This window comes from Dermochelys coriacea, chromosome 4 (assembly GCF_009764565.3).
Source record: "Dermochelys coriacea isolate rDerCor1 chromosome 4, rDerCor1.pri.v4, whole genome shotgun sequence".
Lineage (NCBI taxonomy): Eukaryota > Metazoa > Chordata > Testudines > Dermochelyidae > Dermochelys > Dermochelys coriacea.
This window is the reverse complement of record NC_050071.1, coordinates 125,128,278-125,142,233: the sequence shown is the minus strand read 5'-3', so window position 1 is coordinate 125,142,233 and position 13,956 is coordinate 125,128,278. Positions and strand designations below refer to the sequence as shown.

Sequence of the window (13,956 nt, the reverse complement as noted above, 5' to 3'; positions counted from 1 at the left end):
TATCCATTGCAGACATTTTATAGAGCTGCAGGTTGGTCATTGGTACATACAACATAATAAGTAGTAGAAGTATCTTAGCTTTCCAGAGATGTATCAAGTTTGAACAAATAGCTCTTCAGTCCTTGTTCAAGTAGACTCCGAATCCCACCTCCCAGTTTGAACTGCTTGTGATTCACCTGAAGTGGAATGGACATGTGCAATCACTTGAAGAAAAATACCTTTTCTGTAACAGTTGTTCTTAAAGATATTTGCACGTGTCCATTCCATGGTCCGCTCTCCTGCCTCTGTATGGAATCTGGTACTAAGAAACTGAGTGGCGTCTGGTATGGCTCCGACTTTTGTACCATGGTGCAGCAGCAGAAGACAGCAGATGCTGCCTGTGCTTCCCCAGTTGGTACCACCAAGGGAAAAATCTCTGACTTGGGTGCACACATTCCTGAAGTGGAATGGACATGTGCAACACATCTTGAAGAACAATTACAGAGCAGGTTAGTAAACCTTTTTAGTTCTCTACTACTCTTGCTTTTTTTTAGTGAGCCTTCTGCCATAGTATTTTTTGGGGGGTGAGTAAAAGAACTTATGATGATGTCTTGAGTTTAATGCATAGTACTTGTACTACCAGTAAGATAAGAGTCATGTTAACTTTTTTGCAGGTTTGTTGGTTCCTGTGGAAGATGAACATCCTACTCTTTTAATTCTTGGAGTACTGCTCACACTAAGGTATCTAATGCCATTACTGCAGCAACAAGTAAAGGATACCAGTCTGAAAGGCAGTTTTGGTGTAACACGAAAAGAAACAGAGATTTCACCTTCTCCAGATCAACTTATACAGGTGAGAGTTGAATGGTAACTCTTTCAAAGTACTAATTGGCTTATGAGTCAGCAAACATCCTTGTAATGTACAATATAATGGATTTCTCATATTTGTTAACTATTTTAGTTCTGAGTTGTGAGGGGTTTAGAGTTTATTTTTTGTCAGTATTATTGATTATTTGATTATATGTTTGCCCAGTGACTGGCAAAATATAAATACCACTACAAAGCAAAGTGCAATGGCAATATTATGAATTAGTAGTCCTGTAGGCGCTAAGGACCATCACAAACTTTGCCATCTTCCGCTTCAAGTGCAAAGCACACTTATTTGTCTTGCCTTTTCTAATATAGCAGTGTGTACCTTTTTAAAAATAAAAATCCTACCAAAACAAAACACATTGCACACACAATTTTCTCTGTGGGGAGAGGATGAGAGAAAACAAACTGCATGTGACAGATGTTAGTCATGTCACTTAGTGCACTACTAAAAGTTGCTTAGAACCTTTGGCTGCAAGGGTGGTTTAAGCATATTTAGAAAAGGAGATAGTTATAAATATTTACTACTAAGGTTTCTTTAATTTATAGGTTTATGAATTGACTTTGCATTACACTCAGCACCAGGACCACAATGTTGTGACTGGAGCTTTAGAACTATTACAGCAGCTTTTTAGAACACCACCGCCTGATCTTCTTCATGCCCTGACCACTTCGGGAGGCATTACACAGGTCAGTGTATCCAAAGACGAGTCTATCAGCAGAAGCCGCAGTGGAAGCATAGTGGAGCTTATAGGTAAGCAATATTTTTGGCGTTTTAGCTGAGAGATCAACACACACATTGCAGACTCTTTAAATTCCTTAGTTAGCCAAAATGATTAAAAAAAATGTGCGTTTAAAACCTGTGTGTGGAAACTTCAGGATTTTTCAGAAGCAGGTGTGCAGATTCTTTATGCATATAGAGGAAATTGGTAAAGATTGGAGTTTGGGACAATATTCTTAATATAAATATCTTAGTACAGTCTTATGTTTTGTACTTACCTCCTTTCGTTTAACCAAAAGTTGTAAGACCACAATTCTAATTGATAACTTTATGAGAACATTAATGCCTTTCTCACCAGTCTTTTGACCAGGCAGCTGTGATGCATGAAAAGCTGATCTAATAAAAATGTATATTAACTATGAAAGCTCATTGCCAATATTCCAGTTTATGACCAACAAAAAGCATAAATTCTCAGTGTAACTATTAAGCTTGTCTATAATTTTCTTTAGGTTTTGATGCTCTTGTCTATGAAATACATGTTCTTATAAATAAAATATTGTCTTAACTCTTTAAATTTCTGAAATGAAAATCTTCGTTCCCTATTGGATTTTTTAAAAAACCTTCACTTTTATGGTGAATTCATTTTTTATATTAGAGGGAAAAATGAATATTCCAATCGCTCTGATTTACAAGTTTGCTGCTAATAGATAGTAATTCAGTAGCTGGGAAAAAAAAGACCACGACACTACAATGATAAATGAATAATATATTTTTAAAAGTAAAAAACTTGAGTTGTTTGGGTTTTTTTGCCCCCTGGAGTGCAAAGAAGTGTCTGAGCACAACGTTTTAGAGCTACTCTACCTGACAAGGATTGAAACCTTAAAGGAAACACATTTTTCTATTTAATTTCTAATCTTTGTCTGATGGCCTTATGAGGCTATTAGAATTCCTTCTTAATTTTAGCAGCTCTGTTCTTTTCCCTGATTTTGTTACTTTGTGATTTGCAGCTAGAGGGGGGTCTTCATGCAGCCCTGTTCTGTCAAGAAAACTAAAAGGTGACTATCTTCAGAATCATAATTGCTTAATCACATTCTTTTCTGATTTTTCACTTGATTGTCTTGCTAAATTTTGATTTCCATTCACTAATGCGTTACTCTTTGCAACTGGGATTGAAGAGTATAAATCTAATTTTTGTCAGTTTGACATTACAACCAAGATATAGTGAAGTAATTCAAAAAGCAGAAACATTATTACTGTTTTTGTCTTTGCTTTGCTGACAGAATTATCCTGATCATTACCAATGCAGCTTTCACTTTTTAAGCAGCACTTCTGAAAATAATCTCTGAACAGGGCCCAATTACCTTTTTTTTTACAACAATATTTGACCTGGAATGAAACAAACACAACAGTTAATGGACAAATTGGAAAATTATGCTTTTTGATCTTTCTCACTGTTGCATTCCTTCACTAATGCATGTGTGTGTCTTGCATGTTTTAAAATGCCACTTGTGCTCTGATCTGGTCTGTCTGTCCTGTCATGACTAACACTGCTCACTTATGACTGTTACCTATCATTTTGATTTTTTTCTCTGTCACTGAGGTTTATGTTGAAATCTTAGTTTGAACTCTCATCCTTAAACATTCTGTGCACAGTTTGACCATAATAACGTACTACAGGTTTAGTCATACTTGTGTAGTTTTCTAAAGAAGCTCGATAGCAGGAATGGAGCCATTATAAACCCCACCCTAGGTCAGGATTCACTAGTTCTGACTCCTGCTGTGCCAGTGCAAAATCCCATTGGCTTCCGTGGCATTCTGTGTGGAAACAGAGGTCTGTGCTAGTGAATTCCAGTATAGGATTTGGGGTAGAGAAGGCAGTATAAGGGAGAAATACCTTTCTTTGGATTAACAGTTTAGAAGTAGAATGGGGATTCAACAAGCATGTGTTGCCTCTACAGCAATTAGGGGCACTACAGCACCTAATTTACATTGTTTCAAATATGCTCTTTTCCCCCTCTAATTTGTGATTTTGTGTGTATGAAAATAAAGTAGCCTTGACCTCAGTGTGATGTGATAAACTCTGATATTGCTGAATGAGGTGGATGTTTGCGAGCTATAATGATAGGTCTATATAAGACTCTTTTTAGGAAAGATAAAGGAAGAGATCGTGTTGATAAAGTAGTACCTATTTCTATATGAATCTGGAAGCCAGTTTACTATGCAACAAAATAAATGACCACCACATTACACTGTATACTAATAAAAGTATAATCTTTGTTTTTCATGTTTGGTTTAAATGTTTTGAATATAGTAGTAGGTCTTCAATAAAATATGTTTATATGTTACTAATAATTATTATAGATTAAACAGTCCTTAAATTCAAAAACATTAAACTCTCTACAATTAATGAATGAATATAATCTTCATTTGATAAAACACATTTTGTATCATTGCTTAATGTCGTGATCCTGCCTGTTAGATCGTGAAATGAGAGCTGGTATTGTAGTTTACATGTAGTTGCATGTAGCAGACTTTGAGGTCAGAAGGGACCATTGTGATCATCTAGTCTGGGGCCTGGGGCAATGTGCAGGACATCAGAACCTTAGCCACCCACTCCTAAAATAGATCCCTGACCTCTGGCTGAGTTACTAAAGTCCTCAAATCATGCTTAAAGACTTCAATTTACAGAGAATTCACCATTTACCATAGTTTAAACCTGCAAATGACCCATGCCCCATACTGCAGAGGAAAGCAAAACCCCCCAGGGTTTCTGCCAATCTGTCCCAGGGGGAAATTCCTTCCTGACTGCAAATATGGCAGTCGGACCCTGAGCACATGGGCAAGATCCACCAGGCAGATACCTGAGAGAGAATTCTCTGTAGTAACTCAGAGCTCTCCTCAGCTAGTGTCCTGTCTCCAGCCGCTGGGGATTTTTGCTACTGGCAGTTGCCAATGGGCCACATGCCATTGTAGGCAGTCCCATCACACCTTCCCCTCCATAAGCTTATCAAGCTCATTCTTGAAGCCAGTTAGGTGTTTTGCCCCCACTGTTTCCTTTGGAAGTCTGTTCCAGAACTTCACTCCTCTGATAGTTGGGAACCTTCACCTAATTTCGAGCCTAATCTTGTTGATGGTCATTTGTTCTTGTGTCCACATTGAGGCTTAATTTAAATAACTCCTCTCCCTCCCTGTTGTTTATCCCTCTGATGTGTGTATATATATATATAGAGAGAGAGCAATAATATCTCCCCTAAGCCTTCTTTTGGTTAGGCTAAACAAGCCAAGGGTTGAACTATGGTTATTGTAGTATCCTAACTGAATTTCTTTACTTGTGCATGTTTTAATCTCATACTCCATGTTTATTCCTGTAGTTTTCAGTATAAATGAACAGCATATTGAGTGTAATTATCACAGTTCTTCCTATGAATTTCAAAAATGCATTCCTCTTTTAGAGAAGACTTTAAAAATTAGCAGAAGTAGAGAGTTGCATTGAAGTGGATTTCAAATTTTGCAGTTTACTGGCATATAGAACATTGGGGTTCTTCTCTTTTTGCTGGGAGTGGGGCTATTGGACTTTTAATACGCTCCCCATGGATCAGTGGGTGGAGAGGTGAGGAAAGGGACGGGGAAACACAGCAGCATTTGATTCCACTCCCATCACTCTGTAATATCCTGTACTCACCCTGAAGCAATAGCACCAAGAATCTTGGTTTTAGCTTTGGTTCATGTTTGGGCCATATTTTGAAGGCTATCTTGTCAGCCATAAGAATGAAAGACTACATATTTTCTAAATGAATGCTTACATATTGGACTACAACTGTACAGCATCTTAAAAACAAAAGGGCAATTATCTGGTCATTTGCATGGCCACATATTCATATTATACAAAGGGTCCTGAACAGAGCTAAAGTTGACATCAGCTTTTGTTCATAACCTACTTTGCACTTAATCTTAAAGGTTACCTTCTTGGGAAACTAAAAACTGTCCTTTTTGGTTTCTTTAAAATGTCTAAATGCATGGAAGATTGGAAAATGAAATACCATCTTCCCTAGTTTTGGTGGAGGAAATCCTAGTAGGAGTTTTCTCATCCCTTCATGCATATAGGTGCATGCATGTATGTATGATTTATCACTGAAAGTGTGACTGTCCTGCACACAAAGTATAGTGTCTGCCCTGAGGACCTTGAAAATCCAGAATATGTGGATTATAAAAAATGCGAGGAAGCTTGGAGCAGTGGGCAAATTAGTAGTATGCTACTTGTAGTATCAGAGAAGTAGTGGTTTTTAGGAAGGATTTGAATGAGGAGAAAGTGTTGAATCTTTCCAGGAAAGTGTTTATTTTCCAAGTGTGTCCAAGTTTGAATTAAATAGGTGTTACAATTTTGGATTGTAAATTTTTTTTTTTCCAGAAAAACCCACTCTTTTGGTAGTTCGGTCTTCACTTATCTGTTTTGAGATCATCCCCTTATTCCACTTTTTGCTAGTGGAGTGGAGAATTCAAGACTTGACATTTGAAATGTAAAAACCAAGCCAAAAATTACCATTCCTTTATGCATCAAGGAGAAATAAAAAGGACGAAGTAGGTTTTTTCCCTTTATTGGTCACCTTTAATGATCACATACTGAGTCTTCTATGCTTGAGGTTCAGAACGAAGTATGACCTTAAGTATACTCAACCATTTTCAGTATGATTTAAACTACCTGTAACTTATATAACTTTAAAAAAATGTTCTTATGCTTTTACAGCATAAAAAATAAAAGCCTAAACATTTGTTGTAGAATAGATTTTTTTTTTTTTAGTTGCATTTTTTTTTTGCATTTTTTTTCTGGAGTACTATAGAATTGCACAATTCCATAATGCCACAACTACATTTTTCCTTATGGTGCTCGGATAAAGACAATTCTGCAACTCTGTATTATCAGAGCTGTGTTTCATTTTTTTTTCTTCACATGAAAAATACAAAACCAAGAATGTTAAATGCAAATGTCTGTGTTAATGCAGCCTTGTGGCTGCATCATAAAAGAAAACAAAGTTGGAAATGCAAAACGGAATTCTCTGCCACACATTTTGGATTAGTGGTTAGTCTTTCTACATATGTAATTTAGTTTATTGTATAGTATATGTCACATAAGCTGCTAATACCAGTATCATCATCATAACTGTTTTGTTTCCTGGGTCTTTTTAAATGTTTTATCTTATTGCATTAGGTGGGGTTTTGCATCTTTATGTAACCTATACACACTTTTTTTTTTAAAGAAAGTATTATAGCCCTGGCTGAGCACCCCATTACAGGATTTATTAGGCTGCTTTATTAAACTCAGACTTTGCATCCCCAACGTGCTTTTGAATTTACTGAGTGTGAGCAGCATCCAGCCATGGACTTGCTCTGGCCTTTCAGGCTCACTCCTGGGGTGCAGACTGCAATGCTGGTACCCCTTCTCGGGATGTGGAGCCCTGCAGCTGAACTACCCTCAATCCCAAGACTAGTGTGGACTTCCCAAGTCTCACCAGGAGCTCATGCATGCCTTCTCCAGAGCTCCATCCTCGTGGGTACTCTGGATTACTGTTTCACCCTTTGGGGATTTTGTGACAATTAAAACCAGTAACACACAGACTTTGCAAATGCACTTCTAAACCACACACACTTCCTTGGCCAGGTCTGTATTTTGAGTGCTTTGCTGGTATCTCTATATTGGTACGTGTATGCTGGCAAAAGGCTCCTAGTGTGGATGCAGATTGTACCAGCAAAACTGTGCTTTTACTGGAATAATTGCATCTAAATGAGGGGCTTTTGGTGAGACAGCTGTCAGTCAGGGGCGTAAAGAGGTGTGATCCCCCTGACTGACAGAGCTGTGCTGGCAAAAGTCTGTGGTGTAGATCTGGCCATAGATATACAGGATATACAGATCTATGGGAAAAATATCAAAAACCTGCATGTGAAAGCCTCCTCCGTTTTCTCACCCCTTCTGAGAGCCCTTCGGGTCTTAATCAGCATCTTCCAGCAAGTCCAGAATTCTCTAGCCCTTCTACTCCTGCCCAGTCTTGTCTTCTAGTTTTGATATGCTACCTCCTTGTAGAGAGTTTCCCTTTTAACAGCAGAATCCAGTACTCTTCCTGTCCTTTCCTTGGAGTATTTCCACTCTGTAATTCTTTATGGACTGCTGTCTCCAACCCTCAATCTTTGTTACTGGGGATAAGAGACATTTGCAAGCCAAACATTTGTGACTGGTAGAATTTAATACCCTGATAAGGCAAGGTTATTGCAATGCTGATGGTCCTTAATGTCTGCTCTATTCAGGGGAGATATCCAGACCTTCTCCCTTTTTAAAACAAGAGGATTGATGCAGGGATATAATGAAAGCTATCAGTAAGGGTATAAACACACAGGGAATTCATAAGTTCACATAAACAGATCCCCAAACTGTGTCATAAAATAATCAGCCTTCGTTGTCCTTTTGTCATTATCCACTTCTCTCCTGACTACATAGTAAGATGCTGTCTGCTCTTTCTCTTAGTTATTCCTTTTCCCAATATTCATTATTTTATAATAACCTGGATTTTTTTCAGTGCAAGGATAGATAATTTACTTCAAAAGGGTAGAAATTTTACATCAGACACTTTTCATGTGTGCAATGTTGTAGCTGTGTTGGTGCCAGGATATTCGACAAGGTGAGTGAGGTAATATCTTTTATTGGATCATCTTCTGTTGAGAGAGAAGCTTTTGAACTTAAACGGCGCTCTTCTTCAGGGCTGGGAAATGTACTCAAGAGTGTCACACCTAAATACAAGATGGAACAGATTGTTTAGCTCTGTGATACTCGAGTATGTTTCCCAGCCCTGAAGAAGAGCTACGTGTCGCTTGAAAGCTTCTCTCTCTTGCCAACAGAAGTTGGTCCAATAATATTACCTAACCTACCTTGTCTTTTTTTTTTTTTTTTTTTTTTTTTTAAAAGAATTTAGACTGTTTCCAGGGCATAGGATAGCATTTTTAGCGAACTTTAAAAATTTCATTGCTGCATTATTTATCAGGTAAAGTACTTTTAGGCGAAGAAGAAGGCTTGGAGGATGACCCTGAAATGCGGTCAGAAGTCAGCACTGCAACATTTGCAGGTAGGACTGCATTCTTTTTAGCACTGAGTTATTGGTGTAACTTCTGCCTTTCTATAATCTGTTCAGCAAGTCCACCTTGAATCGCGAATAAGTGTCCGCCCTTAAAATATGATCGACAAAAAATGGAATAGCCCAACGCTACATACAGTTATATTTTACCATCACCTTTACCTTTACGATTTATCCTTTGTTCGTTTATGAAGTGTGGAGATTGTTAAAAATTGAATTCAACTGTGATTATGAAATTTGCTTAGTTGAGGATTAAAGGGAAACATCATAAAAGCTGTTTAATGCGGCATCATGTTTTTAAAAGAATCATTATTTCAAAACTTAAATTAAGGGGATAAAAATGAATTTAAAATCTAGAAAAAGTTGAAAGCAGTTTTAAGTACTACACATGTTCCTGAGTAGTCCTGCCAATCTTTCTCTTTACAATTATATTTTTCCTATTTTAACAAAATGTTTCTATTAATTATTGCTGTGTTGAAATACTTGAAAATGAGAGAGACTGCCTACACACAATGTACTGTGAAACGCACTAAGTAAACAAATTGAAATCTATAGAATTTTTTTTATAATCTTTCTGTCATAGTAATCTTGGTGTTTCTTGTGATAGTAAGTAAATAAGCTTTCACAAAGTGTTTTTATTATCACACAATTTCCCTTTAAAATATCTGCTTAACTTCTCATCTTCCTCATTCTAGTCACTTGCAACAGATTCTTGCTGTTATTTTAAAATGTTGTTTTTAAAGTGCTGTTAGCAATCATAGTAACAGAAGATGAACAAATATTTTTTTAAAATAGAAGATGCGTACTATTTAGAAACTCAGACTCGTATCCAAATTTGCATATATTTTCTTATTGAACTTTAAAACCTTGCTTCTGGCATCTTTAACCCATAGTTAAAAAAGATGGTTCTTGAACTGCAGTGTTCAAATCCAAAAGGATTAAATATGGGCCTTAAGGTGCTGGTTATACTGCCTTTATAGAAGAAGCAATGAAAAGTTAAAAAAGCTGTACTATACCTAAATGACTTACAGGCATTTACCTCCCTAGCAATATTTTATTGCTTCATTCACTGCTTCCTTCTAAATCTTTTCCCTTAATCCAGTTTTATATCGGGGTGCAAATTTGATTTTATTTTTCTTTGGTGTTTTAATCTTTTCCTTAAAGTGTATACAGATAATATTTTCTTGATAGATGACTTTGGATCACTAATTGCTTTTTGTTTCAGCCTCTATGAAGAGTGAGATAACCAGTGAATTAGCTTCTTCATCAGGAGTATCAACAGCTGGATCAATAGTAAGTTCTGCAGCTGATCCCACAGGACATGACATCATCACTGAGCAGCCACGTTCACAACATACTTTGCAATCAGACTCTGTAGACCTGACCAGTTGTGATTTGGCCAGCGCAACTACTGAAGGGGAAGAGGATGACGTGCTTAGTCGGAGCTCCAGCCAAATCAGCACTGTCCAGTCAGACCTCACTATGGACATGAATGATGTCACGCAGGCTTCTTCACCAGTTAGTGATAGCTCTCAGACTACCACAGAAGGTCCAGATTCAGCTGTGACCCCTTCGGACAGTTCTGAAATTGTAAGTGTGCAACGGGCAGAGCGTGTATCCCAGTCTTCTACTGAGGGGCCCGACATATCTCAGAGCTCCTCCATGGAGGGCCCAGACTTGGACACATCTGCTTATTCATCTTCTGCTTTTCTGTCCTTAGCTAATAGCACTGAAAAGTTCAGCAGCTCATAGCTTTAACTGAGAGCTTGATCTCATTTTAACACTTTCACTGCAGCTTTAAAAAATGAATTGCTGTTTATAAAAATGTGTTTGAACACAAGGCTTTACACTTGACCTGTAAGTATTAAACACACTATAAAATTATTTTTCTCACTAAAAGAATGGAAATATTAATGGGTTTTCATGAGAAACTTTCTAAATATTACATGCTTCTTTTTTAATAGCATGTTAACCCTTAAAACTAACTAAATTATAAACCTTCAGTTTAAAAGGGCTAGTGAAAGTGTTAAAGGGTGAACCTACCATTTGGAATAATAGATAATACCCCTCAAGTCTGAGTGTTTCAACCTCATGCTTTCATGTTTCATATTCTGTGGCTTATTGCCTGTGCTTTCTCCCTTGGAAATTGTTTTACTATCTCTTGTTATACCCTCTTGGAATTTCTATTACACCTCTACCCCAATATAACGCGGTCCTCGGGAGCCAAAAAATCTTACCTCGTTATAGGTGAAATTGCATTATATCCAACTTGCTTGGCCTTGAGCATTTTCATTATTCATAGTCATTTCCCACCCCCTGACTGACCCCTCAGAACCGCAGACCCATCCAAACCCCACCCCCCCGCTCCCTGTCCCCTGACTGCCCTGACCCCTATCCACACTCCTGCCCCCTGATAGGCCTCCCCGGGACTCCCACGCCCTGTTCAACGCCCCTGACTGCCCCGCCCCCAGAACTTCCGAACCATCCAACCCTCCCCCGCTCCCTGTCCCCTGACCCGAGACCCTCTGCCCCTTATCCAACCCCTTGGCCCCAGCCCTGCACTCTTAACAGAGCAGCGTGTCGGAGCCAGACATGCTGAAGTGCTGATCCGCCGGAGTGCGCAGTCCCACCCCCCAGAGCACTGCTTTACCGCGTTATATCCGAATTCGTGTTATATCGGGGTAGAGGTGTATATCGTTTGAACATTGCATAACTTTATATATACCACATATTGATGCTTTTATGCTTGCTTCAAGCATTTATTCAGTAGTGTACTGTACAGATATTTTAGCATGCCCATCTCTTTTTGGTGAAGATGTCATGTAGTTGAAAAAGAACAGTTCAAAAGACACTAATGCATGTTTTGTTTTAAAAATTTTTTTCAAGGGATTTGGCAAACAACACAAACAAATGCAGATATGTAGCATATCAACCTTCAATTCAGGCTTCCAAATGTGTTGTCAGTGCTTGACCTAAAAGCAGCTTTGTGAACTTATTGAAGATAAGTTGGGAAGAATAAATGACCTGTGGAGTTATTTTTAAAAATGGTTATTTTACATGTATGACAAACAGGTACTCTTGCACAAAAGTGGGGTCAGATTGTGCAGGAAATGGTAATATTTTCTCAAACTCTGACCAGCACTTAAATGCTCATGATGCAAAAATGAGCTGGTGTTCACAGTAGATAGTACAGATCTTGGTAATAGGATTGACGCTCTCCTTTCTTGGAAGCTCCTAGTAGTGAGATAGTTAACATTGTTGATGTTTAAGTGGTCATCCTCAAGCTTCAGAGTGAACGCTGTATCCAGAAGAATTGGAGAGTTCCTACTTCCCTTAAATCTGTTGCTTCAGGTTGTCTGCATGTTTGGGCTAATATAATTGCATTGGTTTAGACTTGTTCAGATTTTGACAGTTATCTTTGCAATCATAAAGACTGGAGTCTTAAGCTTTTTTAAATTCATAAATATTAAGACCACAAAGGACTATTAGGATCATAGTCTGACCTTCTGCATCACACAGGCCATAGACTCTCACCGAGTACTTTCTGCATCAAGCCTGTAATTTCTGTTTGAGCTATAGCATAGTTTTTAGAAAGATACCCAGTCTCGATTTACAACTCCAAGCGATGAAGAATACAAGATATCCATAAGTAATTAAATAAAATTTAAATGCTAAAGCCCTAGATCCCGCCTTAACGGAGAAGTACCAATTTGCTGAGCTGGATGATCACACTTTGCAGATACCTCCTTCACTGGCAGTTTTTAACACTTATTTATCTTTTATTTCCTCCTTTCAGTGTTTAGTATGCTCTCTTAGCACATAACAATTGCTCTAATGTACTGGGATTGTGAACTCTGGAAATGAACAGTTAAGTTTGGACACACAAGGCTGTACATAGTTCTTTTTTAACATGAGTTGCAATCTAAAATTGTCATGGGCTTTCATATTTTCTTGGTACAGTAATTTCTTGCTTAATATTTTAGTTATGTTCCTGAAAAATGTTATTTTAAGCGAAACGATGTTAAGCGAATCCAATTTTTCCATAAGAAATAATGTAAATGGGGGGGGGGTTAGGCTCCAGGGACATTTTTTTTTTTGCCAGACAAAAGACTATATTTTACGTGTGTGTGTGTGTGTGTGTTTGTGTATATTGTGTGTGTGTGTGTGTGTGTGTGTATATATATATATATATATATATATATATATATTTTTATGTGTATATATACAGATACACACATATACACGGTATACGTTTTAAACAATTTAATACTGTATGCAGCAATGATTGATTGTGAAGCTTGGTTGAGGAGGTGAAGTCATAGGGTGGGATGTTTCCCAGGGTGATCTAGCACTGGCTGAGCCCTCAAGGGTAACGCATTGTTGTTAATGTAGCCTCACTCTCTACAAGGCAGCCTGAATGAAGGGAGGGGAGACAGCATGTCAGAAAGAGAGGGATAGACACACACCGTGTGTGTGCGTGAGAGAGAGAGAGAGAGACTAGCATTGCCCCTTTAAGAACACTGACCCCACTCTAAGTACACTGCCTTTTTAAAAAGATCAGCAAGCTCCCTTCATCCTGAGCCCTGTTCTCTTCCTTCCCCCCCCACCCCGCTCTGTGGAGATGGGGTAAAGGAGTGGGGGGGGAGAAGGACACCCTGACATTAGCACCCTTCTCCCCCGACAGCAAGCAGGAGGCTCCTGGGAGCAGCTCCAAGGCAGAGGATAGGAGCAGTACACACAGTGTGCGGGAGGGACATCTGAACTGCCTGGCAATTGAGAGGCTGCTGCACAGGGAACTTAGGGGAGCAGAGAGCTGATGAGGGGGTCCACCCTGTTTCCAAGCCCCCACCAGCTACCTTCAACTGGCTGCTTTTTCTGCAAGCAGTGGACAAAGCAGGTGGCTGCCAAACAACTTTATGAGGGAGCATTGCGCAGCTTTAAACCAGCATGTTCCCTAATTGATCAGCAATGTAACAACGAAACAATGTTAACCAGGACCACGTTAAGTGAGGAGATGCTGTACCTGCTTGGAAAATCCAGTACATACCATCTTCAGTAAGGTTTAGTGATGCTTAATACATATATAAAGTGCCTCTGAAAGGCATCTTGTACTGTAAGTTGATAATTATTTAAACAATGAACTTGGAAATCCCCAGAGGTCACCTGGTATTTAGCAAACAGGTTAAGAGTTAACCATTTTAGATGCAATCATAAATACTTGGGTAAATAGCTGATGTGTGCATTAAAATGCTTGAACTACAAATCATA

At 38.5% G+C, this 13,956-nt stretch overlaps 1 protein-coding gene across 3 annotated transcripts in view; it reads left to right on the top strand.

Moving 5' to 3' along the window:
• HTT (huntingtin) overlaps window positions 1-13,956 on the top strand; it is a 190,995-nt gene that overhangs the window by 31,454 nt on the left and 145,585 nt on the right. For 2 of the 3 annotated variants that reach the window (XR_006280578.1, XM_038399201.2), the window contains exons 8-12: window positions 654-832; window positions 1,399-1,603; window positions 2,578-2,625; window positions 8,599-8,679; window positions 9,914-10,278. Coding sequence is in view for 2 of the 3 variants with exons in the window: in XM_038399201.2 (XP_038255129.1) it covers window positions 654-832; window positions 1,399-1,603; window positions 2,578-2,625; window positions 8,599-8,679; window positions 9,914-10,278 (878 nt within the window). In the remaining variant the exon portion in view is untranslated. The remainder of the gene's footprint in view (window positions 1-653; window positions 833-1,398; window positions 1,604-2,577; window positions 2,626-8,598; window positions 8,680-9,913; window positions 10,279-13,956) is intronic. The other variant, XM_038399202.2, reaches the window with a different exon arrangement.